This window comes from Melanotaenia boesemani, chromosome 13 (assembly GCF_017639745.1).
Source record: "Melanotaenia boesemani isolate fMelBoe1 chromosome 13, fMelBoe1.pri, whole genome shotgun sequence".
NCBI classification, from domain to species: Eukaryota; Metazoa; Chordata; class Actinopteri; order Atheriniformes; family Melanotaeniidae; genus Melanotaenia; species Melanotaenia boesemani.
This window is the reverse complement of record NC_055694.1, coordinates 19,425,758-19,446,693: the sequence shown is the minus strand read 5'-3', so window position 1 is coordinate 19,446,693 and position 20,936 is coordinate 19,425,758. Positions and strand designations below refer to the sequence as shown.

Sequence of the window (20,936 nt, the reverse complement as noted above, 5' to 3'; positions counted from 1 at the left end):
GAGTAATTGTGTTTTCTCCCTTGAGGCAAAGAATGAGTTGGAAGAGCAGAAATATCAGTGCAGGATGTATGCTTTCCAACTTCATAAGACAATACAGTTGTGAATGAGAGCAGCTTGTAGAGATATAAATGAGCACTTTGACTTCTAGGATGTAACCGTGTTGACCTGGCCTCTATTACAGAAGGCTTTAGAGCCTTTCTAAGTATTGAAGTCAACCCATATAACATTTTTGCAGCACTTTACTACAGCCGACTTTAATGACCTTTCTTTCTGCAGGGCAATTAGACCTTTTTTACTTCAGACTGTGCAAAATCAGCTCCAGATGCATCTAAGTTGTAGAATTCCTTTATGAAATATAAATATACATTTGAACTTGCAATGATAAACAATGAATTGCCAACAGACTGCAAGAAGTTAGCTGTCCTCTTTGTACTTCATGTCTCTTGTGTGACACACAGTGCCTCTTTTGTTCTGCCACTCACTACTTATGTTACTGTAGAGCTCTAATGCACACAGATCAATAGCATACTTTCCATTTCAACACATCGAGCTAATGTTCGGACACACAGTTGGAATTGATCCTGTTCTGTCAACACAAAATTTTAGGTCTGTATGTCTTCTTCCCTCTGCAAACTCTTTAAATGAGAAGAATATCTCTCAGCCATCTCAAGTCTCTGGCAAAGTGAGTGGGAAACGGCGCAACAGTGGCACAGACATAACACATCAACATCAAAATAGAACATCTGGCCTACTGATTTGAATCAAGTTTTAAAATATTCTGTCACTTCCAAATGCATTCACTTGCACACTGTCAGCAGTTCATAGTTGAAAGAAAAACATAATACAGGTTTAAATAAAACTATTCTGGGATCTTTGTCATAACAACCATAAAACATGTTAATACACCAATATAATTCTCACTGAAGAAATGTATGAACTATATGTTTAAAAACAATACCAAAAAACAGCATTTAATCATCCTGTTGGTCTAGAACAAACAAACCAGTGAAGTCAATTTCCTTCCCCCGCAGGATGTCCACCACATGCAAGCAAGTTTTTACAACCATGATTGAAAGGTGCAAAAACACCAAACATGCTGCAAGTAAGGTTAACTATTAATCTGCTCTTGTACAAGCCCAAGCACACAGTGTGAATACATACATTAGATTGATACATTTTTTAACATGAAAAAGGAGAAAACAGGAACTGGCTGTTTTCACTGTTCCGTGAAGTTTAAGGTTGAAACAAAAAAAAAAAAAAAAAAGAAAAAGAAAAAAATCATAACAATTCAATGCAACAATGCAAAAGTAAAAAATTATTAATTTAGGTTTGATGCTGTCCTACAGTCATACAGTGAATGTCAAAGTAGGTCATCTTCACTCACAACTTGGCACAGGCTGTATAGCAAGTCATTACACCTGAGTCTGTTTAGACCAAAGACCTGTTGTCTACATAGCTAAGAAAGGGACTCTTTACCAGAAAGAAGCAGAATGTACGTTATTTTCTGGCTATAAATCATAAAGTGGTGTTTTAAAATGATACATTGTAGGAGGGAACGCTTTAAATATTGTGAGGCTCTCAGCCCACACAACACAGTAGGTGCTTTTTACACCAAGCTAAAATGTTTTCAGTGATAACAATAAAGCAGCTCTGCTCGGTTCGATGAACCAAACCATCAGCTCTTGAGAGGCAGAGATGGAGGAAGAAACAGAGAAAGGGAGAGCACTAATCTCATTACCTCCTCTTCCTGGCACGAGAGAGTAATCATTTCTCTGTGGCAATCGGCAGGAGGGTGACAACAAAAAAAAAAATCAATTGCGCACTCCACCATTTCATTTTCCATGTAATTAAATCAGTTAAATATTATAAAAACATGTAAACTCTATCAATGACTTTGAGCCATTTGCATTTTTAATCGGGCCAAATTAATTCTAATAAGCATGCTGGGCTAAGGCGATGACAGAGCAGGCCTATTGTGTGCCTGTCACACTCATTTAATACTGTCATTATGCCCCATATCCTATTATGATAATTGGCTTTTTATTCTCAATCAACAACCAGTCAAGGTTATTAAGTAATAATCTCTGACTAGAGCACTTTGAACCTTAAACATGTTAGAAGTTTGGCACCTTACAAAACAAGTGGCTGATAACTTCACAGTTCAAACACAGTGCTATGCCTGGGCTTATCCAACCTGGCTTCTTGCTCCACATGACAAATGACTGTCAAGAGACTGGATGTTGACACTTGGCATAGGGTGTAAAGCAAACACATTAGACAGAGGAAATGGGCATCTCCATCTTCCCCCTGCAAAGTGGCTAAGCAGAGAAGACGAATGTGTCTGATGTGTTTAGTCATTTCCTTTGCTGCTTCCTTGGGGATCCAGTCAAAAACAAAATCTTCTAAGAAACTAAACCTTCAGTTTAATTGAACGACAAAAAAAGATTTTTAGACATAAAGAGAGCCAAATATCTAAAAAAAAAGAAAAAGAAAGAAAGAAAAAAAGGCGGGTATAATCAAAACTTATGGAAAGACTGCAGAAATGCAGCAGTGTCACCATGATTCAGTAATGACAGACAGGTTTTAGTTTTATAGCCACAGACTGAGTCCTACTGTTACATAGAACCAGCTTACTTGAAAACTTCATGTTGCACTTATAATTACAACACTAAGTTTCATCATACTTCATGGATAATATTATCTATATCCTTTTTTCTTGAACTTTGCTCTTGCATTCTAATGCTGCCTCACAGAGCTGTGAACACCAATAACCCCCTAAAACGGATGTCTTAAGCAGTAAATTGGGCCAAAGCCGAGCAGTGGCATGACACGTGTGGAATAAAATGCAAGGCAGTGAATACCAGTCACATCTTGAGTCATAACGTTGGTTTTGCTGCATTAAATTTGTGGTCAGGGAGATTCTCAGCTTAGTTAAAATGTGGACATGGTTGTGTGGCATTTCTTTGAAACAGCCAAACAGGAAGTGCACCTTTGAGCTGCATTTTTTGGCAACCACAATCTAATTTCAACATTTCAGTTTAATGTTAATGTGTTTCCTTCAAAGGCATGAAGCGTACACAGTGAACTTTGGTCAAAGCCCCTAAAAAAGTCTTATATGCCTTGTATGAGGTGTAAATAATCGCGCTGAAATCTTATCAAAATAGCAGTTTCTCAAATAACCATTATTATGGTCAACTCTAACTTTTAGATCACAATCTTAATCAGGAAAACAATAAAAAAAAAAAAAACTGTACTTTTTTCATGTATTTATATTATCAGAGTCAGCTGAATTACTCTCTTCTTCTGATATAAAGATAGTAGTATTATTAAAACAGATGTATTCCTCTTGATATTAGATTAGCTTTTCTATTATACTTTTCTCTTTCTTTTTTTTTAATATTTGATATTTCCCTTTATTGTCTTTGTCTTAATTTATCCATAACTAAGATCAGCTCTGAAAGGTTTGCCTAACTAAAAAGAAATTCTTACATCATATTAGTCCATTCAATTTAAAATGTTTATTTTTAATTGTGACACTGCCATTTCTTTTGTCAGAGGCCAGAATAATAATGGAAAAAATGTCCTCCATTCAGTAGCTCAAAATGTACTGTAAACAATGCCAGGAAAACAGTGGGGGCTGGGAGTGCTTTGCTTCAACAGAGGCAGCCATGATGCAACTGACGGTTGAACCTTTAATGTTCTCAGCTTTTTCTCTCTTCTCAACAAAATGCTTGTGCAGTCAACTCACTTATATTCTTCAGGCTAAAATTAGCTGTGGAGTACAGCGAGCTGTCACTGCTGATTTGACCAGACAGGTAGATCTAGAATCTATTAATTTGCTCATAGGGAAGGAAAGTGCTTTTTGAGGTTTTGCTACCTCTCATTTTATATCTGTGAGCATTAGTGCCTTAGAGAGGTCTCTTTACACCACAAGAGATTTTTGAGGCAATTTATGCACCCACAAAAGACATGCAAAACAGGAACGAAAGTAAAGCCTCTGAGACAGTTGAATAACATGTGTTCTGCTTTATCAAACAGAGAATGCCATAATTTTTCTGGTCCCACTCTAACATTATGACTTACATGTCTAACCCCAGTGCACAGCCATGTCACACTCCCACAAGCTATTTTCACTTTAATGCTCTATAGACCTAATAAACCTTTTCATTTCCCAGTCAGACCTCATGAAGCGCCTCACAATTTACATTTTACTCACTATTTATCTGTAAAGAAGACTTAATAAGTTCCCTCTTGAGCACACATGAGGTGAGCGTTACTATGGGGACACTGAGTGCTCCCCTGTGCTCCGTGGTACCGAGGTCTGTTCCATTGTGGCAAGAGACAACAGCTGTCTTTACCTTTGGCAGGCAAACAGACTCATTAAGGGCAGCCATGTTTGTTTTTGTGCCTGATACCTAGCCTTAAGCAAACACTACCATATCTCCACTCCACAGCCCTTGCAGTCTCAACATTTCCTTCCCTATTGTGGAGGGAAGCCCTGGCACGCTGAGCCTGCCATGCATTTTTTTTTTGTTTCCCCCCCCTCCCATGAGCTCTGACCATGCTGCCAATTGCTCTTGAAGAATGCGTGCTTAATTGAGAAATCTTGTCGACGTTTAAGTTGACGAAATGCTAAAAAGCCGATAGCACACTGTAGTAATGCGGTCATTTGTTGTGTATTTGGTGTATACATAATGTATGTTATTATACTGCTTGATACAACATCTTCTGGTATGTCAAAAGAAAGCCTTCTTTGTTTGCTGTGCCGTAGACATAATAAAGGCGTTGTTATTTGGTCTGCTCACAGCTAACAGTCAAATCTGCAGTGAAAGGTTTCATTCGCATATTTTCTCCCCTCTCAGCAATGTCTGTGCCTTGAGTGACAAGGCAGGTTGAATTCATAAGGCTTTGACAAAAATTCCATTTAAGAAGGAAAATGGCGTTGAATGTCATTCCATTACTGCAGATGGCAAACATGGGAACACTTTAACCCAGAAGGCATTCACATTAACTTATACAAAGCAGCAGAAATACTACTTTTTTTTTAGGAGGGGGAGCTTTCTTCTATTTTTATATATGTACAATACTGGAGTATTTTCAGCTAGAGCATTTCAAAAGTAGTCATCCAAAATGTACTCACTTATTTGATTTCATCCCTTTTCACCATTTGTCAAGCCCAAAGTCAGAATGTATTGTGAAATGAGTTCTTAATGTGGAGTAATGAGGCTGTCAAGGCAAAGCAGTCTCTGCTTGTTTGAGTTTGACTCATGTTGTAGATTCAATTAAATCAGCTGAAGTCAAGCTGGCCCCAGGCCTGATCGGTAATGGCTGACCTCATTCAAACAATGCTCTGACATATTGAAACAATAAGAGGAAGGGCCTTGAGTCAGTTGCAAAAGTAAACTCTACTCAAAGGCGATAAGGTAGAAAAAATACAATGAAGTCACCGAAGTGTTTGAAATCTACATATAAGCATGTGTCTTCAGGGTGCTCTTAATTTTTTTCTTTTGTTTGTTTTTTAAATGTTATTGGTGCCAGTGTTTCTGCTTGTGTAACATCCTATAGAACAGCGGTTTCCAACCTATTTTCCTTGAGGACCAAATACTAAAAAGCCATGGACCCCCTGCTCCACCTCGTGCTGAAACCAGGTTTGGTTTTATGCTTTCAAAAGTTTAGAAAATTCTCTGAGTCCTGTCCTTTGATAAAGCCAAACTTAAATTAAAAACATATAGCCTTACATTTTGTCCTTAAAATAGAGGCAATGTGTGGACATTATTCACAATGGTTCTAAATGTTTAAAGCCTCTGGTCTTTGAGGGACCCTCTTGGGGGGTCCTGTACCCCAGGTTGGGAACCAGTGCTATAGAACAATTCAGTGGACTGCTGTGTTTAAATCTAGTTATTGTTGCTGAATTCATGTAATGGTGAGCAAGTTTTTTTTTTAAAAATATAAATCATACTATCGGACACCCTGTTTTAAAGTAATTGTATACTGTAGATAAAAGATAAACATCTATAAGGTCATTATACTAAACCACAACTCAGGGAACTTTGACACTTCCATTGCCTGTAATAACCAAAAACAGATTTTCTGAAACTTCAGAGCTGAAACTACATAAAAGACATCAAATCCAGCTGGCCCATTTATTTTTTATTTTTTATTTTATTTTATTTATTTTATTTTTTTTTTTTTGAGAGGCTTACTTTTGTTCAGAAGTTTAAACTGATTTATTTGGATGTTGAAATGCCTGGAATCTAAATTGTGACACAAACACTCTCAAGGCAATGTAAACAACCTTTCCAGTTACAGTCTACAGCCATGATCTCTGAGCAATAACATGAGTACTGAGGCAAAAGCACTTCTCACTTTTGTAGAGGTTTCCACTGTCATATTTCCTAAGAAAGGCCACTCTTCTGCATATATGAAAGACAGTAGATATCTCTGAAAGGCTTATTCTGATCCTGTTTTCTACATATAGTCTTATATATTTTTTAAAGGTGTGTTTACCCTTCAATACATGTAACAGTGCAGTTTGGTAAGACAAAGATGTTTTGAATGTTTTGTAGAGCAGAAATGAGGTAGCAAAATCAAAACAGAACACTCTGCTTTATTCGTTCACTCTTGTTTTTCTATTCACCGGGGCAATAACAGTTACAGTAAACAGATAAAAAGAACATGCACACACACAGAGAGAGACACACAAACACACTGTAACTGCAGCTCATTAAGCGGCATTCCCTCTGGCCTTTATTCCATTAGAAATTAAGAGTCGGCACAATTAGTGGCAGATTGGTCTCAGCTCAGTACGCTGGAGTCACACTCTCAAGGCTCCAAGATGACTTAATTACAGGTACTTCTGAAAACAGTAAGTGAAAAGCAGGTGATGGTACTGTCATAGAGCACACTGACAAAACCAGGAGCAAGTGTCAGCTATAACAAGGTCCAATAGACAATAAAATTAACTGCTGTGATTTGCTACCAGAAGAGGTGCATGTGATAACACAGCTCCTGCTTATTTGAGTTTTTTTAAAGAAATTACTTTCATGTAATATGATGTAAACTCAGCACTGGAAAATTACCAAATTTACATAAATGGTAGAGCAAAAGAGGCAAAAACTCTTCTTTAGATTTCGACAGGAAAAACAACCTTTTGGAGATTTAGCATCACTTCTGAGTTTTAGCTTTTCTTTTCATCTGCATGGAGAAGTGCAGATATAAAGCATTGAATGATTCATTTATTTGTGCATATATTAACTACAGATATAAATAGGAAAATTTGCTTATATCTGTTATGTTTACATCTTACACTGCTACTAATTGATGACCTTTAAAAAAACAAATAGCTTTACATCTAAATTAGTCAAGCTCATTAAGACACCAATCAGTTACATATACACTATCATTAGAATCTTAAGGAATTTATGAACCACATTACGGTACGTTTCCATAGATAAAAGAACAGAAAATAAGTATTTTATCAAAATCCTAAAGGAAAATGGACAACAAACATATTTTTTACATGGTCCATTACTTTGCTTATGACAAGGACACAGAGCACACTTTTCTGTAATTGAACCAACTCTCATTTATGTAACAACTGACCGTTCTGTCCTTCAAGCTGGAGAGAGACATAAAGAGTGATTTGATCAGTCTATGTACTTGCTCTTCTCACGTGACACCATGTCCCAATATAATTGTGATGTTGTCATAGAAGGAGAGGAAATGAAATGCCTCAAAGCTATGTGGATGATGTTTGTGTATGTGTGGATGGTGGGGATTTAGAGGTGTAAAAGTGAGTGAGAATAAGTGACGTTGTATATATGGTCCTGCAGGGACCAAATTTAGCTTGTCTTAAATGGGCGTCTTGTTTTACCCTTTTTACCTCTTTTTTGCTCTCTTCTCTATTCAGTCACAGCAGTTCTTAGTCGAACAAATTTCTGTTATTTGTAAATAGTTTGAACACACTTTCATTTCTGAAAATCAATAACAGAACAAAACTTATTTAATATCTCCAAATAATAATACCACTATGTGGCAAAGGTACTGTGAAACTGGCATCTCCAACCAGCATTTCAACATAACATGCAACCGAATCAATAAATTACTGAAGCATACAAACCAACACTTTTATCTGAAGTATGGCTGCCTTCCTTGTTTATTTCCATGCAGGTAATAGAAAGTGAGGAAGGAGGTGGCATCTATTGATGATAGCCATTTGGAAAAAAAATACCAGTAATATACAGGGTTGCCTTGTTAAAATTTAAGTAATGCAAATCTCCAAAAGGGTTTGAAAGGGGGGTTTGAATTGAAAATCAACATACTAATGTGGACATTTCAGTGAATGTCAGGACTTAAAGATGAAGTCAAAGTTCCTCAGACCTAAAACTGGTTTGACATGAGGCCTGGCTTCATCACCAAACTTATTTTACTGTAGTTTTTTTTCTTTGTTAGTATCTCTGATTTTATACCACTTCACACCCACAAGAACAAGGCACCAGCAGCCACTGTGAGCTGTGAGCCACCTCAACCCTGAAAGGCCTCCTTGCCCTGTCAATAACAGAACGTCTTGAATACTTTGAATATGGCTCAGTTTGGCATTTGAGAAATTTTTATGCAAATGTAGTTAGTCTTTGATGGTACATGATATGTCTGAAAGCTTGTTTCTTACATGACATGAATATGAGCACATTTTTCTGTTTGCAAGTCTTCCTATGCTGTGTGTGGGTAACAACACATTACTGGGTTGAGTTGGTGTTTATCTTTTGTGGCTGGTGCCTATGACAATGCTGTTATCATGTGCACTTAAAATGATAAGGACTTCCTAATGCAGTTTGGTTGATGATTTATTTAGAACATGAGAAACATACAGTAAATGCATACTGTTTCTATTATGTGGGTTTTAATTATTGCACTGTATTGTTATATGCAGAGGGGATTTCTAGCTCAGACCACAAGGTGTGACATGAGTTTTCGGGGAAACACGGCACAAATTCGACACAGAGTTGGAGTTTAAATCTACTTTTTATCCAGTCATTGCCTGCTATTTTCACACTGATGCTTTTGCTCTGAAATTGTACCAGATTGCATCATTTTCTACCAGAAATGTGTTGACAGTTCAATAAATTTGTTGTCAAACTCATACTGAGGTAAATTATTACAGTATTTCACTGGCTGTGTTAGTGTGCGTGTCGTAGTTTTGCACATGATAATACTGTGGCTCTACCTAGATGCAGACAACAGGAAAAATTTCTGTTTTTAAAAATGGGAAAATTGGGGACAATGAGCGATGAAAGACGCTGTTGTTTTTTTCAACAAGTCACCGTGTCAGTTGAGAATTTCCTTTGTGTGTGTCTCTGTGTTCAGGGGATGCTGCATGAATGGGCAGTCAGCATTTAGGGTTCAAAAGAAAACAGCAGCCTGAGCTCCTGTCTGTGTGAAAACCAAGGCTGCCCTGCTCTGTATCAAGTGCCATTGTTTTGGTAATAGTAAACCTGGGGCACTTGCCAGGAGGCATTAGTCATTCATCTAACAAGTTCCACAAAGCAAACCACAAAGTGCTCTGCTGTTGACTTCCTTTTATTGAATTCTGAACACATAAGCACACTTCCAAGTATCTCAAAGCAAGGTAAAAAAAAAAAAAATTGGATGAGTAGACATCTGAAGTATGGCTGCCTTGCTTGTTTATTTCCATGCAGGTTTTTTAGAAAGTGAGGGAGGGAGACAAGCAAAGGAGGTGGCGGGTGAAAGGCGGATGGGAGGGGATTAGGGCGGAGTGCAATAATTTAGCGGGCCAGGCATACGACTTGATCTCTAATTACACACAAAGCAATGTGTAACCCAAGCCACAGATTAGGCTGCATTATCAGGCTTAATAAAACATGACCATCTCTCAGTTTCATTCCCTTTCCCTTCCAAGCTGCAACTACTTGTTTCTGGTTATGACATTCCCAATACCACTGCTAATTTACAAGCTAAACTGTACCAGTTACTGTTTAACTGTTGCAACAGGGACATTACAGTACAAAAACCTAACTAGGATAGGATAGGATAAGATAAGATAAGATAAGATAAGATAGAAGTAAGAACAAGTAAAAGAAAAATCTGATTTGCAATATTGTAATTAATTTGTCTCCAGCTGTTCTAAAATAAAAATTATGATCGTGCTCTCTCAGATTTTAGCAGCTTTGGTTTAACTGATGAGTTGCAGACCCGACAAAAGCAAGTTTTAAACTTCCCCTCTTTTTCTTCCATGCTGTAACACACAGTTCTGTTTGGCTTTCAGCCAGCCGTATGAAAATGCTGCTTACATTCAATGATAATAACTAACTTGCAATAAATAACTATGTAAAAATGAACAAAGGCTATATCTGGGACTATGGGCACTTTAACCTTTGAAAATTGAATCCCATGTTATTTGTTACAGCTATTATTTTAAAATAGAAATTTGAATGCAGCCGTACTGAAGCAAAAGACCCGAATACTTCTTTGTCCACTGTTAAAGTAGCAGAAACGCACACACAAAAGCAAGTACACATATGCTTACACATACATATGTACTTGTTTAGTTCATGTGGGTTGTGCCAGTAAGTGCTGCTTTGGGCTATGGTTTTTCACTACTGTCTACTATGTTATTAACAATTCTATAAAAAGATCTGCTCAAGTTTCCCTTTCCTGTGTGTTAACAAGCCTACTGAGACGCTGTGAGGTTGCTGAAGTCTGGTTAAGAGACACAGTCCTCAATAGCATAACACCATTGACCATATGTCATAATTTCCAAAATCCTACTTTCTTTTCCCTATTTGTTTTTGTTAGCGACATCATTCATCGACATGGCTCATGGCCAGCTTCAGACTAAATAGGTCCACAACACAAAGACAGGGCCTCTTTTTCTCTGGCTTATGCTCCCTTTTCTTAATATGCATGTCTACTCAAATCTCCCTTATTTTCTTTCCGCATCTATGTTTATTTTTTTCTCTGCTCATAACTTCATGGTGATTTTTTTCTTTCTTCTGTTTTAGGCAGTGCCCACATTACTTAAACCAATGATAATAGCATTGACAGAACTAAAACTATGGTATTACTACTGTTCTTTCTGTCATACTTCACTCTCTGCCCATTGTAAATGATCATGGAGCTCATCATTAGCTCTCCAAGAGGAACAATGAGCCACAGTTTGATTACTTCAGTGGCTTTGCGGGCTCCCACAGTCTGCTGACTGAATTGGATGCAGGCGATTACAGCCTTGCACAGGCAATTATATCTGCCTGCTAAATATGTCACATATAATAAACACATGCTCTTGACTGACAAGGGACAAGGCGAGGCAGTCACAGTTGAGGAAACAGAGAAAAATTCAGGATCATTTGGCTTTATCAACTCTGGCTTTCAGAAGGGGAAACCTCCCCCAAAGTTCAAATGGTTGCATGCCAGTGAACTCATGAAGGACAGAAGTGCTCAAAAACTTTTGCTAGGCTTATATTTCTATTTATAATTCAGTTTCAGAACATTGTAATCTATATGTTAGTCTTGGTTTGGACATAAGCTGAACTTTCTTGTGGACTCTGCAGCTTCAGACGCATGCATGGCACTAACATCAGGCCAATACAACTGAGGGAAACTGAAAACAACTGAGGGAAAGAGACTTAAATCCCTGGCAAGAAACTTATATCATGGCCTTTGGTGTTTGCACAGGACATACCTCAGGAAGCCGAGACAACTGGGAATGTTTGTCCAGCTTTTAGCCTTCTCCATGCTTACATACATACAGTTCATATATGCATTACATACAGCAAAGTGTACTTTTATATTACATATGTGCAAACACACATGCATATGTATGGTATAAACTGTACCTAGCTAGATATTTTGCATATATAAGGCTATATACTAAGGGTGTGCAATACAGTATTGTTCACAAGAACACTGGTAGATTTTTTGACACTGATAGAAAATGTAATATCATGATAATACAGGATCACACGTTTCTGGTGCGATGATGTCATTTAACTGCACCTCAACCCATGCAACACAGGTGAGCTCAGCTGAACAAGTTACAAAGAGCCATGACAGAGCAAAGCAGTGTTGTGTAGGGTTGTACAATATACTAAATGTTGATTTTGTCTACAAACACTCACAAAAACAGTGATATTATATTATAGTTTTTCTTTCAAACCTTTATTTAACCAGACTAAAATCCCATTGAGATTAAGATCTCTTTTGTAAGGATGATCTGGCCAAGAGGACAACAGCACTTTTCATGAATAAGAAAATGCAACTGCAAAGTACATTATAACAATAAATATTATTAAAATAATTTGCTGTAATATGCTGTGCTTTTGTGTCACGTGTTCTGAAAGACATGTACACCTCTGCCACTTCGGAAGGTGAATCCAGGAAAAATACTGGAAGTAGACCCTCCGGCACTGCTGCTCAATTCTGGCAACTTAGCGACTCTGTGGCTATATTTAGACCCTTCTAGAAACTCTTTAAAAAAAAAAAAAACAAGTATGGTGAGAAATCTGGTGACTTTTCAGGTTTTATTGGAGAGTTCTGGAAACAGACGTGAAAGCATGTATTGTTCTTATTCTTCTCAATGAGCAGCAGCGCTGCTGTAGACCTTTCCTGCACCCTAAAGCACTCACAGGAGTTAAAAATAAGTACCCCTAACATGAAACTATAAAAGGTACCCTTTGGCAGTGTGGCCAAAAGTCATCAATATAGTCTGTGATATCGTTATCAAGATATTTTAGAAAAATATTGTGGTTTCATTTTTGACAATATAGCCCACCCCTACGATGTAAAGTTAAAATAAAGGGCTTTCAATTAATTGAATTTCTTGAATTGTTGTTTTCCTTTATCACATCAGATCTTTTATGCAAAAACATTAATTCAGGTAACAAATTTGAAATATTTTGGGTCTTAACTATGCTATACCCACAGGGTCAGAAATATCTGCACAGATGTTTCCAAAACTTTTTTAATTTTTCAAGACCTCTTAATTTCCTGTTAGTAATAATAACTGATTAGAGCTGGTAAATTTTCTGTCCAAACTTGGTTTGACAGCTCTCATTGGACTGACTGATACAAAGCAATGGGAATTCAAGGGGCTCAGTGCAGATTTGAGAAAGAGGATTGTAGAATTGCACCAACTCTTGGATTTATACAAGTCAGGAATGTCAAATAAAATAATTTCTAAATGGATGACAACTCCAAGATCAGGAGTTTAAATATGTGTTCTTTAATATGTTATTGGGAGGTTTTAGCAAAGGTCAGAAGGTGGACAGAAATTCTCACTCTCAGCTGAAAGGAAATTGGTCCAGACAGTCAGGAAAAACCACCACCAAGGGACTGGTCTGCAATAAATTTGAAGCTACTGAAAAACTAGTGTAATGGTTCACAGTTAAACCAGTTCTACACTAGAGGCTACCAACAAAGCAAGAGAGTTTTATAGACAATGAGACCAAGATTGAGTTTTTTATTGGCACAATGAGGTGTGTTTGTAGGAGTAAAAGAGAAGCATTCAACTGCACTGCAGCAGATGTTAAGCATGGTAGTGGTAGCATTATACTGTGGGGCAGCTGTGGAATACTTGACTGAACAAAGTGCATGTCATAATGGAAAAAAAGGAATATAACATCAAATATCAGGTACGTAGTCTACATTCACATCAACATTGTTTGTGGAATCGATGAAACAAGCTAATGTTAAGATTTTCTGAATGATCTCCCCAAAAGCCCAGATTTCATGATCAGTGAAAATATGTGGACTGGGTTTAAAAGTTGGGTTCATGCCTGGAAACTAACAAAATTCAATTGAGCTCCATATAATTCTATCAAGTGGAATGATCAACTATCCAACCAGGATTCTGCCGGAATATTTTCATGTTGGAAGATAGCATTCTCATTAAAAAAGATGAGCTGTGATCATTTAAATACCTTTTTTACTAACTTGTATGCAAAATGTAATACCAGATTAAAAATGTTGAGGTGCTGATTACTGGAAATAGATGTTTGTTTTTTTAAATTAACTATATCCAGCATGCTCTAGCTCCTTGTCCATACCTTTTTATTTATCTACATTTCAGCCCTAAGGCTTTCCTCCTGTGTTATAATTTACCATATAACTGCCTATATTTAGCCTGACCATCAGGGGTAATATGGGGTTCAGTCCACAACACTGTCTGATTGGTTACACTTGGCAAGTAAAAGCCTATCAACACTCAAAGCTCATGATCCACAGAGAGGCAGAGAGGAGTTGTATTTGTAAACTGGCACAGCCTCGGTGAGTGGAGATATGCGTCTAATGTTGGGAAGATATTACAAAATGAGAACAGTCTTAAAACTTAGTGCTGGGATAGATACTCTAGTAATAGGGAGGAGAGTCCTGTATTTTTCTGTTTTAAATTTAGAAAAAAATCTTTCCAAAAGTATTTTGGTCTGCTTGATTAATAATAAACTTTATCGATATCTGCACTGAAAAAACACATCAGTCGACCGTTAGTTCTGAGTGTTTGCAGCCATTAACATACATAATCAACATTTAACTAAACACCCAGGGGCCTACTCTGCAGCAGGTGCTGGCTCTATTTCTTTTTCTTTCTTCTTTTGCTGAAAGAATAAGAATGCCATTGCACTGCCCCATGGGAAAGCTCGGGCTGACTAATGTAAGCACACTACAGTGGGGCGGCTGGTCTTAATTACGGTAACAGACGCTGAGGGGGATGCACTGGTACCCACAGACGAGAAAGTAGCTTAGTACTGCCATGGCCAATAATTAGCACTGAGTACCCCCCCACTCCCACCCCAAACACTCCCCCCACCACTGCCACACACATTCATACTGTCACTCTCACAGCACATCAAACACAAACATTGCATTTAAAGGTCAGACAAAGAGACATGGGCCATTTGAATGGTGAAAAAGTGATTAATGATCCTGCATGTAGACCAGGTGTCTTATCAATATTCATGGTTGTCTAACTACTGTATGTCCATCATGCCTGGTGTCTAAAAATATCCAGATTGCAGGTGCAAAACAAAAAAGACATAAAGCAAAACAAAAAAATGATTAAGTCACTTTATGCTTGGTCGGGAAAAGAACTTGTCAGATAGTCACAAGTGAAAAGAGAATTACAAGGCAAGACATCTCTGCACCATATAAAGGCACTATGACGCAGCCAGTGTCAGAGCCCACTGCAGTTTTATTGAAATGATTTCAAATGTTTGGAATCCCTATTAAAAATCCCCTCCGTCTGTTGAGAATACGATTTAGTGGCTGTTTTTACTCTGCTCCTGCTCACACTGTGTCACTGGCCCTTACTGTGGTATGCATGGCCTTCCTCTGCACAGGGCTATGAAAGCAATTGTGATTGTGATTCTGTAGTCAGCAAAACGCTTGAATGGTCCCAAGTTAGCATGCGCAGACACACACACACACACACACACACACACAGTGTCCCATACTGGGCCACTGATTACTTCAACCCATTTGACTCTCACTCATCCTTTCATTCTCCCTCTCTGCCTGTCTGTCACATACCACAGAGTTTGTCATTAGCTAATAGTGAAAACACCACTCACCATGAACAGATACTACAGCCAGTATTACAGGGACTGGTAATTTTGTCAGCCATGTTCAAGCTCTCGGAGTATTAAAAATAACTCCATGTATACTAATCTAATAATAATGTAGTTCTGCATTTATTTCAAGCATTTGTTTCACTTGAATAGGATCGCTTGATGGAGAGCCACTGAATATGTAAATGCAAGGTAATCACACCTTTGTATGCCATGCACAAGGCTGTACTGTAATAAGAAATAAAACTGTGATAAGGCATTCAAATGCAACACATCATTCCCGAGCTTATCTGTGGCAGAGGAGACCACCAACTAACAAAGCCAGCTCTTCAGCCATGCTCTATCTAAGCAGATATCAGTTGTTGGGAGGATATATGAGCTGGGTGGGGCCTGGGTGTATAAACACAGGCCATAGTCTCTGTGCGCTCTATGCTATTGCTGTACTGTGGGCAGCAACTCACCCCAGCAGCAGCAGTCAGCACTGTTTGATTAAGGTATTCAAATAAAAGACCAGACACTGTGTTCCCATTTCACAGAGCAAACTGGAAGTGCTAGAGAAATGAATAGTCACTGTTGGACACCTTGTATAATACAGTATATGTATATTTCCTTCAAATACTTAATGTGGCACATAAATTGCATAGTAGGAATGTGTGTTGCAAGTAAGGCAGCTGCCAGCATTAAAACAAGGTACAGTAAGTTTTATGTCACCATCAGAGCACAAAGTTGTTATACTAGTATCATTTTCTGTAATTTCTCCTCAGCTCTGACAGAGCACCACAGTAACAAAGACACTCAGTTAATGTTCAAAAGTACTGAAGTAGACATCTTCCGGGTTATTTATAGATATCTCTGAATCATCTCAATCTGCATTTGATGTACATTCTCTGCTCATTTCATGCATTTCTGTTTTGGCACGTTTACCTTTTTATTTAGTTGACAGAGCAGATTGTTTTAGTAAATACAGCCTTAACACAAAGCGATTTGGCCAGAGTAATGACTCATATTTAAGGGCTAACTGATTACAAACATCTGCCATCACATGCAGGAAAACGTTCACATTTCCTGCCTACAAGGTGCTTTTGTTGTTCATGGATAACACTGCCAAGTTAACAGAAGTGATGACTGTAGTTACTAGTAATCACAGTAAATATTAGCACACTGAATCAGGTGGGATCTCTCAAGCACATAAACAGTTACGAATGAAACACGCTGCAGCTCCAAATATGCCATGTGACAAAAGTTGAAGGCATGACAACGGCACGTGTTCCCTGGAAGTCACATAAACTCGCTAATTACTCAAACTAGTGTTCACACACAGCACCCAAAGTGAGCGAGTCATGAGCGTAATAGGTTTGCAAATAAACAGGCTATAAAGTTGAAATACAAACACATGCTCATTTTACCTATTCAAACAACTAATATCACCACAGTGAAATGAGAAATGTTTTTCACTTTTTAAATTACCTTTTTAAATAGCTAATGAAGCAGTTACAGAGAAATTATGGAGCAAAATCAAATATACATTTATAAAATAAATATAATTTTCACAACAAATTAGAAGCAAAAAATTCCAGAAACACAGTCAGCTACAAACCAAATATCCACATAAATATGCAAACTAAGCCCTAAAAAACAATTGACCTCAGTGCTGATGATTAGCCTTTTGCCTCCCTTCAGCTTTAGAAAGGGACCTGGGCAGAAATTAGAAACTAGCAAATCAAGGCTGTCAGGGATAATTCCTAGCAGGCAGATCTGATCCGTACATACAGTACCTATATAACAAATCAGATGTCTGGGTTATACCACAGTCAGTTTGACAAGCATGTGAAGGAAGGAACTTGACCTTGTGCACTGTGTTAACAGGACACCAAATGATCCCTGCTGGCTTCATTTGCATTTCTAGTGAAGGTAGTTAGTGTTACACATGCGATGATAGCAAATTGTACCTCCCTTTGTGGAAAGAATTCCAAGTAAAGAAAGTAGGGGGGATTTTAATAATTCAAAAGAACACTTGTAATTTTGAGGGGCACCACACTGTTGTGTCAGACAGTAGTTAGTTTCACTTTCTTCCTCATGAAAGCTTTTCATATCCTCTAATATCTAATGGCTTTGTTTCCAGGATTCAAGCAGTGTTCATAGTGTGTGTGGATATCAGCATATTCTTGGTATTATCCGCATAGAGGATGATCCTAATTCATCTGACCTATAAAAAAAACGATAGCCTGTGCAGATGAGACACTTTTATGAGCCTATTTGTGTGTCACAGGTGTAAACCAGTCTTATCAGTAAATGTTTTATATGGACCTCATTTTACTTGTGATCAAATGCAAGCTGAATATAACTGCAACTTGTTTTTTTTTCCTTTCTTTCTCTCTACCTTTACATGCTGTCAAAAGCACATTGTTCACTACTTTTTTAGGCCTGAACCTGCAGATGTTAATTACTGGAATGTTCCGTTCAGTTATAGAGATTTTCCATTGCCCACACAGTGAAAGGCACACATCCCCAACTGACTTTTGTATCATTTCCCATACTGTCATACATGAAAGCTATCTTTACTCTGAGAAGGACAGAACTTTAAAACATTTTTATCTCACACCAACAACAGGTCAACATTCAGATCTTGACGATTTGTCACGTTTCAACCACGGTAAGTGACAACAAACTGATTCATTTACTGTAGTCTTTTGCAACAGACAGAAGTGGAGTCTCTTAATGAATGTGTTTAAATTGTTTTCGTAATATTATCATGGAGCATGTTGTGTTTGTTGTACTCATTAGAACTTTCCTGCGATTTTATCTTCTTCTGTGGTGCTGTTATCTCCACACTCACTTTAATAAATTAAACTTTCTTGGGTTGATCCTGTCTTTGTATTACAGTATTGGTAATTGTGTGGAGAGGCTGATGTATTCATTTGTTCATTTTAGCCTTAAAATTTTGTTCAGTGTTTTAAAAAACCACCTGCGCTCCTTCAATGGAGTCAGTGTAGGTCAGTAAGCCAAAAGCCACAGGGTGTCAGAACTGAGGAAGAGAAATAGTGACACTTTACCGGCCAGACGAAGTGGTTTCTCATTACAAAGTAATTAACAGTACATAACTGGCACGCATCCATTTAATCGTCGACCTCCTAATGGAAAACTATGTACGCTATAAGAAATCATAGCAGCGTGAGGCGCTATGGAATCTATACAGCCCCCGGTCCTCCACGTTGGGTGGGACGTTTCATGCCAGCCTTATGCAAAACAAAACTGCAAATCTCACGGGGGTGATAACATGCTTGTTACATAGAAAAAAAGTTGGACCGAACTTATACTTTTAAATAAATAAATAAATAAGAAAAATAAATAAAAACTTCATATTTCAGTTAAAAGTGTCGTTTAGCCTCCTCGGACAAATCTACTCTGTTTCAGACTAAATTAAAACCTGTCCGCCCTGCTCCAGGATACTTGACTTGCTGACACTTGGTATTTTTGTAACAGAAGTGTGTTTATAGCAGGTGAGCGCTTGTGAATAAAACGTGTTACGTACGCGTTTCTGAACCTTGTAGGATGTTTTAGTTTGCATAAAAGAACAGGTGAGACATGCACAGGGCTACAAAGTGTTATTTACCTTGTTCGAGTGATAATAGTCCAGCGAGCTCAAGCAACTTGGATCAGTCGGCAGGGAGCATGAACCCACATTTGCCGGGGGCGCAGGATAAAATCTCACGTCCATCTCAGGTTGTACGAGACTGAAGGCATGAAATCACTTTCAGCGTCTTTGACTCACTATTGTTTTAGCAAACACAACGCCAAAGCGAGAGAGACAAAAAGAAGGAGAGAGAAAAAAAAAGATGAAGAAGAAGAAGAAGAAGAAGAAAAAAAAACAAAAACAAGTGGGGGAGTTTTACTCGGCACTGTTTCCTCACATCCGTTCGCGGCCGAACTTCGGCACCAACTCTGGTGATGCGCAGTCCTCCTTAGAGCCCCGCACCAGGATGCAAAACATTCACTCACTCAACACGGAGAGGACAAATTCATTGATGCGCACGTGTTGGCAAAAACAAATGCAAACCTCCAACTTAGATCCCGTCTCAGGAATTTTTTCTTTCTTTCTTTCTTTTTCTTTCTTTTTTTTTCTCACGGCTAAAGTGCAGTCCACAAATCTGCAGCCTCTGTTTTCCAACTGCTCTCAGGAATCCATACAGGCTTTGTCATGGAGGTGCATATTCTTGCATTGGTTCCAGTACAGAAGTGGTTGGACTTCCCTCTGCCATGCGACCTCTGCCGATAATAAACGGGAAAGAGGAATGGAGGAAAAAGGGGGAGGGGAGATTGGTGGCTGCCTTGGCAACCGCTCTCCTTTCTGCAACTGCGCGCCTCTGATTAGCTGGAAATGTAGTAGTGTGCACGACTGTGCATTATAAAGCGCACTCTGCTTCCATCAGTGCTTCATAAAGGCTTCCATTTGGGTTATTGTGCCAAGGCAGAGGGGAGGAGGTTGCACAGTCTAGTTCGACCATGTTTTTATGTGTTTTTATTTCTTCCTTGTTGTACAGATCGTAAAGCTCCCAATCACTTGAATTTAATAAACACAGCCTGAAATGAGATATGCAGACTGCAATCTGAACTTCTTATATGTTAATATCGGCATTCCATGATTATTCAAACCCCGTCAGTCTGAAGGGTAATATTATTTTTGACCTCTGTGCTCATCTTGTTTCATGTAATACTCGTGAATGGGTTAAAGCAAAAAGACATAACTATTTAAATCTTATTACAATGTTTTATGGAGCAGAGTTTAGTAGCTAAGTGAAGTTTCTTGTATGTTAAATCAGTTTTAAAGTTACCTGTCTCGTTTATGAAACAATATAAAGGTTGTTTAGTTAGAAAACATAAGATAACCACTAAATAGTACACAAGAGTGCAAAGCAGCACACACATAACTATGAGCACTTTCTTAAGTGTGTAAAATATGGCATGCTGAGGGAGGAATATGTACAAGGAGGTTTAATCTTGTATTGCTATTCAGCTGCAAATGCGTGTGGAGAGAGGCTGGAACTGTGAGAGCTGCCTCTGACAGCTCACTGAATGTGATGGATAGCACACCCTTGCCCTGTGATGTGCATGCACATTTGATGTTGAAATGGCCTATCCATGGGACTATTGTCTTTCAATCATGTCAAGGCAAAGTACAGAACAGAGCAAATTTTCTGCTGCGTGGCGTTATGCCACAGTTTACGGCGCATCCGTACAACCTACCTGCACCTAAATGTTTTTCTGTCTACTGATGCTGTTTTGTTTAGATAGCAAATTTAATCCATTTTAGGCTCCATTTGCATTAAATACTGATAACACAGGCTCTTTACTAACTGTGTT

General features: G+C 38.2%; 1 protein-coding gene across 3 annotated transcripts in view; it reads right to left on the bottom strand.

Moving 5' to 3' along the window:
• The window catches only part of LOC121652108 (thymocyte selection-associated high mobility group box protein TOX-like), an 80,107-nt gene extending 60,172 nt beyond the window's left edge, over positions 1 to 19,935 (bottom strand). Inside the window, exons 1-2 of one of the 3 annotated variants that reach the window (XM_042004679.1) lie at positions 19,487 to 19,935; positions 19,189 to 19,346 (exon numbers count right to left, since the gene is read on the bottom strand). In XM_042004679.1, coding sequence (XP_041860613.1) covers positions 19,189 to 19,293 — 105 coding nt within the window. In that variant the 5' untranslated portion in view covers positions 19,294 to 19,346; positions 19,487 to 19,935. Of the gene's footprint in view, positions 1 to 19,188 lie in introns of all 3 variants that reach the window. The other 2 variants (XM_042004678.1, XM_042004681.1) reach the window with 2 other exon arrangements.
• Between the last annotated feature and the right edge of the window lie 1,001 nt (positions 19,936 to 20,936).